This window comes from Vombatus ursinus, unplaced genomic scaffold (genome assembly GCF_900497805.2).
Source record: "Vombatus ursinus unplaced genomic scaffold, bare-nosed wombat genome assembly UNPS02014773.1, whole genome shotgun sequence".
NCBI classification, from domain to species: Eukaryota; Metazoa; Chordata; class Mammalia; order Diprotodontia; family Vombatidae; genus Vombatus; species Vombatus ursinus.
The window spans coordinates 17,759,255-17,772,887 of record NW_020954551.1 but is presented as its reverse complement, the minus strand read 5'-3'; the positions used below and the strand labels follow the sequence as shown (position 1 = coordinate 17,772,887).

Sequence of the window (13,633 nt, the reverse complement as noted above, 5' to 3'; positions counted from 1 at the left end):
AGTGTCAGAGGTGAGATAGGAGTCTGCTCTTGCCTGACTCCAAAATTGGAAGTTACTTTCCCAAAGTCATTGAGCAGTGAGGAAATTAGGGCTTTGGTTTTCCTTCATTCATTTAGGAAGGACAGTGAATAAAGCATTAGACTTGGTGTCATGAAGACGTGAGTTCAAATCCTGCCTCAGACACTTATTAGTCATGTACCCCTGGACAAGTCACTTAACTTCTGTTTGCCTCAATTTCCTGAATTGTAAAAATGAAGATAATTATAGAACCCACTTCCCAGGGTTGTTGTGAGGCTCAAATGAGACAATATTTGTAAAGGGCTTTGCACACTTTGAAATGCTATATAAATGTTATTGACATCATCATCATCATCATCATCATCATCATCATCATCATCATCATCATCATCATCATCATCATCATCATCTTCTAGAGCTGAGCCCAGCCCAGTGTTCTTGACTTAGCGTCATACTGGGCATCCAGAATGAGGACATGTGGAAAGTAAATAATTAAAAATGACCCTGTCTGTGGATCTGTTGGAATAATAACTCCTCTCAGAATAACCAGTGAGACCGTGGAAATCCTCCATTATTTCAGAAATGTATTCAGATAGCTTACATATTTTTTTAAAAATAGTAAGGCTCTTATTTTGTGGCATAAAAAAAGTGAATCTGCTTTATTCATAATCAAGTCTATTGCATGGCCTCCTGGGCCAAAGGGCAGCTGCAGACAACAGTGGGTTGAGAGAACTTTTGACATCTCCTTAGACTGACCTCCCTTATTTGGCATATGTGTCATGCAGTGAACCTGGAAAGAGTTGGATTGATTCTGTTTTTTAATAAGCACTCGTCTTGAACATGGAACAAAACCAAGATTTGGACCCCACCTCTCCAACTCGATATTTTATACATTTTATAATAAACTTGAATTGTGTTTCAATGCAATGCTAATGTGGCCTGCAGCCATAGCACCCCAGACCATGATCTTGTCAAATCTCATAAGCTAAACAGGCTGAGGCATGGTCAGTACTTGGATGGATTAGCGCCAAAAAAAACTCTGGTAGTTCAGGAATTGGTGTTGGTGATTCAGCGTCTGGCACTTGCTCCATTAGTGAGCAGTGAAGCAGTGCCCCAACATGGTATTATGGGGCACTGTGACTCCTCAGAATGGTGGGAGTCTCCACCCCCACCTCACCCTCCACCCTTTGTAAGAGACTTCAAACAGACTTCCTGCCTATTTACAGCAATTAAACCTATTTCAGTTGATTTTGCAAGACATGGAGTTGTCTTTCTTCTCATGAAATTTCCTGTCTATTATCTTTCTAATAGACTTACAAAAATATATGTGTACATATGGGTGCATGTATGTGTGTGTATTAGCAAAGTCTTTTCTGCTTGTCTCAGAAGACTCCCCGTCATCTCAAGTAGTTAAAGAATCTACTTGACCCTTGATGGGCCCCTAGGTTTCATTTTGGGGTGATACACATAGCCGAATAATTACAATTGGCTGTGGGTTTCTGATATCCTTATGGATGGATTCTTTTAGCTTTTGGATTGGATGAGAATCTGGCCCCAGTTGTGGGGGCTTACAAATCATGGCACAGTGCCTGAGCACAGTTGCACAGTTCTGTCCTCCTCAGTACTGGTGTTCATTTTGGGGAAAAAAGTTTTTTTTCCTCTTTTGTTTTTTTCCACATAAGCAGGGAGCACCCTAAAAACCAAAAAAATACTTGAAAATTATCTGAACACCTCTCCAGTCCAATTCAATGATCATTCATTATATACCTGCCACGTGCCTGGCACTGTGCTCAGTTCTGTGGATATAGACAAAAATAATCTGTCCCTACTTTCAAGGAGCTTACATTCTTCCATGAGAATCCATCCATGCTCATGCTTTTGTAGTTATATTCCATTTAAAAGTAATAAAAGGAGAGAATGTGAATAACTATCTTATCAATGATAGGCAATTAAAGTGTTAAGGGGAAAACTTTCCTTTTGTATCCTAGATGTGTAAAACCCAGAACCAGAGCTAGATCCATTAAGAATAAGTATATTCATTATATTGGAGCATGAAGAATCCAGTGAAGCATTTTAGCATTTTCATAGAAATAATTCTTATCAGGCATTGTTCTCTCAACTACACCCACACACCCAGGAAAGCACTTACCACCAGAGAAGTTGTCATATGCAAAGGATAGCCATGACAATGAGGAATTTAACTTTTCTGTTTGCTGTCCCTTTGATTTCAATTTTAAGTCTTAACATTACATTGATGTTAATGGATGGGGGGAGAGGAATGTAAAATTATCCAATTTATCAACTTATCTGTGTAGATACTATACTATATTTAAAAGCTTAAAAAGACTGAGAGCTGTTTTGGGATCCTTACATGAAATACCTTCCCGAAAGGTAAGTTAATATTGAATGCCCCTAAAATGTAGGACATTTTCTTCAGCTATCTGTCAAAACTTGAAAGACTTATGGTAGTGCATAGAGCTGTTCTCTTCTCAGTCACCAGTTCAAATCCAATATTCCTATTGACCTAAAGGTTTTGTTGTCTTTTGGCTGCTTTGTGGACTAAGCAAAGTGAATGGGACAGTCTCCTACCAGGGGCGCCTGTTGACATTCTCATTGGCAGTCTCTGAAAGTGGATCAAGAATTGGATGGGAAGGGGCAGCTAGGTGGTGCAGTGGATAGAGCACTGGCCCTGGATTCAGGAGGACCTGAGTTCAAATGTGACTTCAGATACGTAACACTTACTGGCTATGTGACCCTGGGCAAGTCACTTAACCCCATTGCCTAGCCAAAAAAAAAAAAAAAAGAATTGGATGGATCAAAGAGATGAAATGCCCCCTTATGTATCTGGTTGACCTTTACAAATCAGAATTGATATATCTTGGAATTTCATAAGGAGAGTGTGTTCCTGCTGCTTTATATGTATACCAGTTTTATAGACATTGGGGGCATTTGTGTCCACGTGCTGGGATGTCTGTCTATTTAATAGACCACAATCACCTAGACAGAGTTGATCAGTTCAGCTTGATGTTCTACTGGCCTGCTATTCCAAAGAAGTTTACTGGTGAGAATTTATACTGGTTTGTTTTCATTCAGAATAAAGTCAGAGGGCTACCTGACTTTTGGTAGGTGAATTACTCCAATTTCTCTTTAAGTGTTTACCCAGTTCTCTGAGTTAGTTTTTTTTTGTTGTTTGTTTGTTTTGTTTTGTTTTGTTTTAAATTCTGATCCTCAGAGCTTTTCCTTTTCAGTTCAGAACTGGAGTGATTGCTGCGTTTAAAGAAAAAGGGTGACAGAGTTTCTGTGCTAACTCAGTGCTGGATCTTTCTACAGAGAGATTGTCAAATCATGTTCAGTGATAAGTGCTGATGTTATGATGGTAGCTGGTTGCTGGGGTTGAACCAACTTCAATAAATTAGTTTTTTTTTTCTTTTTCTTTTTTTTTTTAAAGGTAGACCAGATAGACTTGATGAAGAGTATGAGAAATACAGGAGAGCATGAGACTCCTCTACTATTTAGTTTCCTATCTCCCCTCCCCTTTTTTTACTAGCTTTTCTTCCTACCCCCATATATACAGTGACCGTTGATTAGCCTTTGGGATTATATTAGAAGCAGGTTTGATCTTGAGAGCTGGGTAGAGCCTCTGAAAAAAGAAATTAGAGGAAGGGTGAATGACTCAGACTTGCCTTTATTCTGAAAATGTGACAACTACCAGGGCAGACTTGTAAGAACCATTTCTCTCAACTTTCTAATAATAAGGGACCTGCTATACATTCGAATATTAAAATATTTCTTACCTAGTCAACCACTTCCCTTCTTATCCTACTTTAATTAAATTTGTTCATTCAATTTTATCCTGTTTCATGTAATTGAAATTATCTGTTTTATCATTTGTAATTGCCTCTATCCTTTGGTTAAGAATTTACCCCGTAGGCATAGCTGCAAAAGGTACCTAATCCGACTCTCTTCTAATTGTTTTATAGTAAGAATTTTAATATTCAGATAACATATTTGTCTGAGTTGATTATAGTATATGGTAGAAGATACTGTTCTAAAACTAATTTCTGCCAGACTGCTTTCCAGTTTTCTCAATTGTTGTCACATAGAGAATTGTTTCTTAGATAATTTATGTATATAAAATACTGAATAATTGTATTCAATTATTTCTGTTCCTTGCTCATTTATTCATTCTACTTTGTCTTTGTTTAACTAGTACCAATTTTTTTTTTTGGTGATTGTTGTTTTATAACATAGTATAAAGTCTGGAAGATATAGTTCTCTTACATTCCTACTTGATTTTTTCATTATCTTTCTTCCAGATCTTTTCAAATGAATTTTGTCTAGCTATGTAAGATATCCTTTTGGTAGTTTGATTGTTATGATAACAAATCTGTAAATCAGTTTTGTCAGTACTGTCATTTTTAACTTATCGGTATGACCTAGCCATGAGCACTGAATATATTTAATTTTTAGAGTCTGAACTATCAATTACCTACTATTTTGCTAACGCCCATCATTTTAAATAGAAGTTGAGAAAAAAAGATCTTAACAAGGTGCATATGAGTAGGGATAGTATCTTAATTATTTTTGTATCTTCTCTAATGCCAAGAAGAGTACATCATACCTATTAAAGCCATAATAAATATTTCATGAATGAATGAATGAATGAAATATGTCTAATGGATTGTTATAGGGTAATAAGTAAAAAAATTCTAGTAATTTAAGTGTTTACCATGATTCTGAAGACCTTTAGGAAAATAAATAAGATTGCTTGATTCCCTTAGGTCTCCTCACTAGCATCGTGAGCCAAATATTTGGCACATCTCTTGTAAATGAAGTGTTGGATCAGTCCAGTCCAAGAAACTTTTCACTAAGAAAGTAAAAGGTCTTCAAAGTTGGAAGCACATAATTAACATGTATATAATACTATTATATAACATTTTATAATTACTGTATAATATGATATATAATATATATTATTGCATAATATGATATATATAATATATACACATATGTATTCCTCATCCCTTAGAAAATTAAGGAATGTATCTGTTCTATCAAAATTTTAGGTTCGAAAGAACTTATTTTGCCTTTAATCCAAGTATCTCAGAAACCAAATAGTAGAATTGATCATTTAAAGGCTTGATCATGGGGCTCTGATGGAAATATGAAACATCTATTTTCAGGTCCAGACAGCTAGGAAATATGCAGTAAATTCAATTTTTATTTTAGATGCAACAATTTGTAAATAACCAAATTGTCAGGGGTTGGTTTATGTGAAATATGCACTAAACAACATGCCTTTTTGGTACAACTAAATATCTTGTTATTTTTAATGGAGGTAGTCGTGCAAAGTGCTATGCTGCTCATCACAATAATGATTTGGAGTCAGAGGACATGCACTGTATCCTAGTTCTTTTGCTTCCTGTGTGACCTTAGACAAGACATTTAACCTCTCTGTGCCTCTGTTTTATCATCTTTAGAGTAATGGGACTACACTAAATGGGCCTCTTCCCACTCTGAAGGTTGTAATCTTTTAATAAAGTTGACCTTTTATTTTCTACTCCTTTCTTTAAGTTTAGCTTCATTGGACATGAAAGGATTTATGGTCTTTTTTTTTTTTTTTAAAGTACAGCAATATATGCCTTGGAAAAAAGTAAAGGAATAGCATTTTACCACCTGGCACAGCAGAAAGATCACTAGCTCTCAAATCAGAGAACCTGTGTTCAAATCCCATCTTTAATATTACTCGAGTGACCTAACCACCCCAGACTTTGGTTTCCTCATCTGTAAAATGAGGGGAGTATACTAGAGGGCTTCTGAAGCCTTTTCTGGATCTGTGATCCTATCACCCTGTTGACCACAGTGATTCTCAAGGGCTTCTGCAAGTGGTGGCTTCCTCATCATTGAAAGTCTTCAAACAGGGACTGGATGTCCACCTGTTCTGTTTGTTATAATGGGGATTCCTTTTAAGTATGGGTTGAAATTGATAGCCACCAAGGTTCTTTCCAACTCCAAATTCTATCTGTATGGTATGTTTGCTGAAAATTAACTGGTAGCTTTATAACTCTTACTAAAAATCGAAGGTGATTTCATATACTGCTTTCATATTTTACACAGTACTCAACAGTTTACAAAATACTTCCATTACTTTTTTTCCTCAATTCATCCTGACAACAGTGCTTTATATCAGCACGTTAAATGAAGAAATTGTGGCTTACAGCAGTTAAACAATGTTCAGAACATCATAGAGCTAGTAAATGGCATAGCTAGGCCTCCATCTCAGGTCTTCTGAAGAGAAGTCCAGTGCTGTTTTCACTCTCCCATGCTCCCAAGTGACTGGTTGGTTGGTTGTACATTTCTTTAGATTAGATTCTGTAATTCACATACATTTGTCCTTGTGGCATTTTTGCCTGTTGAGCCACCTAAGGTACTTCTGCTCCAGGAAGAAGTTTATCAGTGGACCTGGATGATTTATTGATGGGAGTAGTGCTTTACACTAATGCTACTCATTCTGAATTTGTCAATCCCAGGATCTCAGAACAATTTTAGGTAATTCTGTTTTTATACATCTTTAGTACAGCAACTATTCTTAGTGATATAGTTATTTTGTTGATGAACTTTGTCAACCTGTAATGAAGAGATAATTAGCCAAGTAGTAAAGAGACTCAGAGTCTGTTTTCTTCAGTCTAGTAATTCATTGTGTGACTATGAGCAATTATCTTAGCCTCTCTGGACTTCAGTTTCCCTCTCTATAAAATGAAGGATTTTTAAGGTTCCTTCCAGCTTGAGAATTCTTGGATTGATTGTTAGCTTCCTCAAGGCAGGGACTCTTTATTTCCTCCCTTTGTCTTCGTATCTTCACAGATACTTAATAAGTGCTTATTAGATTAAATGTGATTATCTGGTTCTGTCTTCATTTATTTGACCAGAATTGTCCTAGTTCTTCTAAGTTCTTTAAACTTTGTCTGAGCCAATATTCTAATCGGGAGAGATGTGATTGGAATGTTATGATGATTAGCTAAGCTACATGATAATATGGCTTATTATTTGACATATAGGATCTTATGCTCATTGATGTGTAGCTTCAGCCTTGAGCTATCTGTAGCTGCACACTTTCATCTTCAATTGTCGAAAAGACCTCTCTTCCTCGATGTCTCTCTAGGACATGTCTAAAATTTAGCTTATGGTCTTTTCACCCGATGTGGCTCTTCTTTTGGCCTTTACTGTTTTAGTCACTATTACTGCAGTTCACTCAGTCTTTCATGCTTAGAACTTTGTGGTTGCTTTTCACTCTTCCTTCTCTTTCATCCCTTCTATCCATACAGAGCTCTGTTGTTTCAACCTCTTCAATACTCTCCAATGTCTTTCACGTTTATTTCCCCTTCTCTCTAATCTTATTGCATTTATTCACCTCTTGACCCCGTCCTGACTTTCTGGACTTCAGAATCATTCTTCTACTACACTCCGATCTTGCAGCTTCCCCCAGTGCCTGGGGCCTTCTCACCCAGGACCATCCCACCACCCCTGATGCCTTTGCACCAGGCCTGGAATATACCTACACAAGGCCTGCCACCCTACCTTTCTCGCCTTGGTGAATTCCTCTCAGAGCCTCCATTTTGTAAAAGGGACCCAGTTTGTTCTGCCTCTGTTTTCCTTCTGGCCTGGTTTCTCTCGTTCTGGATTTCAACATCATTCTTCTCTTTTGGATACCTTCATACTCTCCCCAAACCCTTCCAGCTTCCTTAGTGTGTTGTCTTCCCATGGTAGAATTTCAGCTCCTTGAGGTCATAGTAGACATAGGCCATCTTCTTTTTGCTTAAAATTTTAATCTGCAGTGCTTAACATGGTGTTTGGTACAGAGCAAGTGTTCAGTAATGCTTGTTTCCTTCCTCTCTTCCTCCTTTCTGTGCTACAAGTCAGGGCTGGGCCTCATTAGCGCTTGGTCATATTATTGTTCTTGCCTCCACTCTCACTATTTCTGTTTCAGCAAGTGCTTAATATGTATTTTTTAAACTGAATTGAATTCTTATTCTCATTTCAATTATGTTTTTAAATTCTGAATTTAACAAAGACCACAATAACAAAATTTCCTTATCTAGAGTAGATCAGAAAAAGAGGATTATATGTGAAATCACATAAATATAGCTTTTTTTTAGTATATAATACATTCAGTGTTAGTTTCAAAGCTATCCTGCTTATCTTTGTTTCCTTCTGAATTTCCCTTCTGTTTTCTTCTGTGTATTTTTTTTTAAATGCACCAATGATGGACTATTTCCCCTTCAAACAACAAGAACAGAATATGTCATTGTTAATCTCTTAGTTTTAGCACTGGAAAAGGAGGAAGGGAATAAGCATTTACATAGCACCTATTATATGCTAGGCATTGTACTAGAAGGGACCAGTAGAGGTCATTCAGTCTAGTAGGTTTTGAGGCCACAGGTTCCCTACCCTTAACCCCTTCATTTTGTAGATGAGGAAATTGAGCCCCCGAGATCATAAATGACTAGAACCATGCTTTGAGCTTCAAACCTAGGTCCTCCATCCCAATCCTATGCCCTTTTCACTTTAGCACCTCAACTTTTACCTTGATAGTCACACACACACACACACAGACACACACACACACACACACATATATACATATATACATATATATATATATATATAAAATAAGCACTAAAGAAATGTTTGTTTTAATTTTAATTTTATGTCCTCCTTTAGTTAAGAAATTTGAGTGGAGAACACCACCACATATGAACAGTGGAGCTCCATTGACCATGAATGTATTTGTGACACATACCAAGTCACATTCAGCATTGTACAATAATTGAAGAAAGAAAAGATTGCAAGCTTGCTAACTAGAAAGGGAACATTTCTTTTGGTGCATGTAGTGAACTCTTTTTACATGGGCCAATATTGTTTGAATTTGAATATAATACATTTCTGTAGTATTCTAATGTGTAAGAAGTCCTTACACTTCATAAGTCTAGGACAGAATTCATAACTTTGTTTTACAGGTGAGGAAACTGAGACTCAGAAAAATGAAATGGTTTAGCCCAGAATCAAGCAGAAAGCAGGAATGAAAGTCAGGACTTGGAGTGAGATTTTCTGATCCCAAGATGAGGCTTTTCCTATTATACCAGAGAATTGCAAATATACTGAACTTTTTGTTTTCTCTTGTCCTATAAACATTACTTTGATCCACCTAAATACTGTCACCTACAATCACTTCTTTCCTTTCTAACTAGTAGCCAGACTCAGTTTATCGATCTGAGAATTCTAAATTTCATGCTTGAAATTTATAACACTTCTTTTCTTACATGAAAAAGTCGTCAACCCTTCAAGATAAATAGCTCAGGATACATATAGAGTAGCAACAAAGGCTTTTGCTCCTGCAGGCACCTTGCAAAGGGACTATTTTTCTTATATGATATAAATGAAATCTTCAGTCTGCCCACTTTTACACCTACGCATGTACTGAACGTCTCCAAGGAGACAAGGAAACCCTAAGTCCAGTTATGGTGAATCCTCCAGTGAGACAGCAGGCTTGAGTCTCAGGCAACTCTCCCAGGCGTCCCGGCTTCCAGATGTCCCTCTCAGACAGCCTTTTTCTTTAGGCTCTTGCAGGCAGACACTCTCCAACATGTTTCTTTCTTCACAGCCGAGCTAGACTGTCCATTCCATCTGAAGGGCTGGTTGTGGTGAGTGCAGTCGGCAGTAAGCCTTCATGGGACAAGGGTTGGTGGGGGGGGTGGCTGAGTGGGTGAGAGTTCCTTCCCGTAATCTTTTTCCTTGTTCACCATTCTGGTCTTTTTCTCTCTCCCTTTCCTTTCCTATTTTTCCAAAAGGAAGTCTCTACTTGAACCTTATACCAGACCTTAAAATGTTCTTGGCTTTAGCACTCCAATAACAAGGCCTAGCTGAAGATCCTGGCCATAGCTTAGAAGGCTTATTTCTTGTTGGCCCCACATCATCAGGTCCCTCAAGCTGGGCACAATTCCTTCTGACCACTTCATACATGTCTTTTCCCTTTCTCTGGGCTAAGTACATGTGGATCATGAAGCATTCTCACTATTCTAGCTATATCTCTTCTTATAGCCTTTTCACACCTCTGATAGCCTCAAGATGTTGCACACCAAATAATGTACAAATATCTTCAGAATAAGCAGAGTTACACATTTTCTCAAGTGTATAACACCATTCACTAACATAGTGGCAGCATCTATCATTGTAACTTTTTAAAGTCAAATGACTGGCCAGTTCAGACAAGCATCCAAGCATATGTACTGGTCTGCTGGGTCAGTGAATGAGCTGATTGAACCAATTTTTTCCCATTGAATTTACCAAGTCAACTGGTGGTTTGGTTTGGTATTCTATAGGCACAAATCCTTCTCTATTCTTAATGGAGTTACTTTGCACTTTATGCTCCTCTTGGGGTGGGGAGAGGGCATTATGTAGGAAAAGAATAAGTCATGAAATAAATATATAATCTAAAAAGAGGATGGACTGGTCACATGACACATGAGAGGGACAACCACACTCTATGTTCTCCAGTAATTTCCTCATGATGTCAAGAGAAAGCAAAGGAAGAAGGCAGTCAGTTGGCTAGATATCCTGTTGTGAATTTACAGGAGAATATGGAGAATGTGGCATGGATGAGTTATTGTCTGCCTCAACATCTTTGGAGAGAAAATGTGCATCAATGAGATCATAGCCCTGTTGTGAGTTTTTTTCTTCCTCTAGGTATAATTTCTTGACTCTTGGATGATTTGACTCAGAAAATACTATCCTTTCAAGTGAATTGCAGTCAGAATCATTTGTGAACTTCCATTCTCTGTTTCTAATGTCACAACCTTGATTATCATAGAGGTATTTCTGACTCTTCCCATGTGTTCTTCAAAAAAAAAATCACCATTTCTTATTAGGAATCTTTGTTTTAGATATGCTGGGGGACATCCACACGTATCTGGGCAAGCCCTTGATTGACACTTTGGAAGTCTAGACTTGATAGGTGTTTCATGAATATTCCCATTTCTATTCGCTTATTTCAGCATCTCTGTTGAGTAGATTCAGATCTGTCCTATTGCTAACATAGTTAGTTCTTCACTGTGTCCTACCTTTCCAACGTTCAATAGCTTGACTTGCAGCTGAAAGCAGCATAAATACTCAACTTTTGAAATAATCATTTAGCATCATTCCCTTTCCAAAGATGGCAAGGAAAAGAAAATAACTAGCTATACATTCATTGCTTCCCCATTTTCTATAGGCTACCCACATCTTTTCTGCTGTGATACATCTGTTTCTGTCCCCAGACCACAAAGTCATCTCAGTCAGAATGGGCTGGCTCAAAGGAATGTCATTTATTTATATTCCAACTCTAAATGACAATTCAAGGAAGGTGAAACATTTTGATTCACCTAAATAGAAGGATATAATAATAAAGGAAATAGTCTCCAGTCCATGAAACTAGTTAATTATTTTCTTTCTCTCACTTTCTCCTGGCATCTCCTGGCAATATTGCCTGAGTAAGGCAAAAGTAGTAAAGACCTAGGCAGACTGGAAGACCTTCATTGAATTCCTTGCCTCATTCACTTACTGGTTTTGTGATCCTAGATGAGTCATTTGACTTCCCTCATCTGCAAAATGAGATTAATGATAGCACCTACCACTCAGTGTTGTTGTGAGGATCAAAGGAAATACCACGTGGAAGTGCTTTGCAAATCTTAAAGCACTACTAGTTATTATCATTATTATTATTACACAGTAGATTACAGGAAAGATCTGAGTAAATGGATTTTTGTGCCTTTTAAACTCTGACAGGTTGGCCCAAACTCAACGAAATCTGGAAAAGGGATCAAGTCGTTTTAGGAAGAAGTCTTATGTGCTACAACCTATTCCTTGTCATGGCAAAATCGGGATCCACTCTTGAGGCCGGCTTACAGGAATTTGGGGAAATAGCATCCCAGAGTGCTGTGCTAAGCCAAAGTTTTCCTTCCTTCTTTCTTTCCAGGCTCTTCAGGTGGCAAGACAGCTTCTTCTACAACAGCAACAAGTTAGTGGATTAAAGTCCCCCAAGAGGAATGACAAACAGCCAGCCCTTCAGGTAAAAAAAAGAGGGAGAGGCAGGGACCCTGAGCACTCTGTCATAGGCTGGGCATCGAATGTAAGACACTTGATGTTTTCTTATCATTTGTCATCAACTGCAGATGAAAAATGCCAACAGCCATGGTGTGATGATCTTCCAGTTATGGAAGAAATTCTGCGGTCAAATTTCTCTTAGTATTTTTCCCCAAAATCAATGAAGTTATGGCTGTCCTAGCATGTTAAGCTTTCTTCTTGGGACAATACTTTATCATCCATACAATCTAAAAGGACTTCTGGTGCGTGAAGGAAAGGTTCAATAGATGTTTCTGGTTTTAAGCAAGCATTAGGAAGTGGTGGGCATCAAGAAAGAAGAGCTCACTTACTGTTTTGCAGATTTGATCATTATTTTTGTTAACAGTAATGAGGCCAGTGTGTAGTATTGGGTAGAGCTAACCTTGATGCCTGGAGGATCTGGATTTAAGGTTCTTCCTTGGACATGTGCTGGCTGTATGGCTCTGAGCAAGTTACTTAACCTCTCAATGCTCTGGGCAATTCTTTAGCACCACAAAGTTGCAAAGAAGGTACTTACTTTCCTTGTTAGAGAGAGTTTCCTCACCTGGGAATTACATATACACATGAAATCATGGGTCTAGTCACATAATAGTCATAGCACTTGGTCATTTCTAAAGCATCCTAATAACAAACCTATGAGGTGTGGGCAGGGCTAGGGTAATTGTGCTTATTTTACAGAACTAGAAACTGAGACTCTAAGACATTCAATGACATGTTCATGGCCACATGCTTAGTAAGTTTTGGAGCTGACACTTGACCCTGGGTTTTCAGCTTCCAAGGCCAGGGTTTTTCCTCCCACACCCCTCTAGAATCCTTCTGTTCTTGTTAGACAAACAAGGAAAGATCATCATTGCTATATGGATGAGGATCACAGAAGAGGACATAGTGCCTTTACGATACATTACCAATATGGCTTGGCTATAATTAATACCTGTTGTCCATTGCTGGATGCCTTGGATGTTTTTAAAGGTTAATTTTATGAAGCCAAGAATTATTTGCACACAGAAGTAGACCAAATTTTCCCTGTAACTGCAATTCAGGGCCAAAAAAAATATTTAGAGGTAAATAAGAACTTTTACTTGGATTTCTTTAGGGAAAAAAAGTTATTACAACTAGATCCTGATTAGTGAGATTATAAAATTCCCTTAAGTGGTCACATGTATTCAAAATCACACTATTTGAAGTTGTAATTATGTAAAATTCCAACCCAATGGAAATGCACAGTGAGAATTCAAATAATGTGACTGCTTCAGAGGATTCTTTATTTGCACTAATCTGTTAAGAGAAGATAGCTTTTGGAAAGTCATCCCAATGCCCATGATTTGGTAAGCATTAGGTGTTTAAAATATCTATTTCAGCTGATAGCATCTAAGGAAAAAGAAAGATAATAGATAGATGCATAGATGGATAGGTAGATAGATAGATAGATAGATAGATAGATAGATAGATAGATAGATAG

General features: G+C 37.7%; 1 protein-coding gene across 7 annotated transcripts in view; it reads left to right on the top strand.

The window, feature by feature from the left end:
* The window catches only part of FOXP1 (forkhead box P1), a 684,561-nt gene that overhangs the window by 495,700 nt on the left and 175,228 nt on the right, over window positions 1–13,633 (top strand). For all 7 annotated transcript variants that reach the window (XM_027864125.1, XM_027864120.1, XM_027864124.1 and 4 more), the window contains one exon: window positions 12,029–12,121. In XM_027864125.1, coding sequence (XP_027719926.1) covers window positions 12,029–12,121 — 93 coding nt within the window. The remainder of the gene's footprint in view (window positions 1–12,028; window positions 12,122–13,633) is intronic.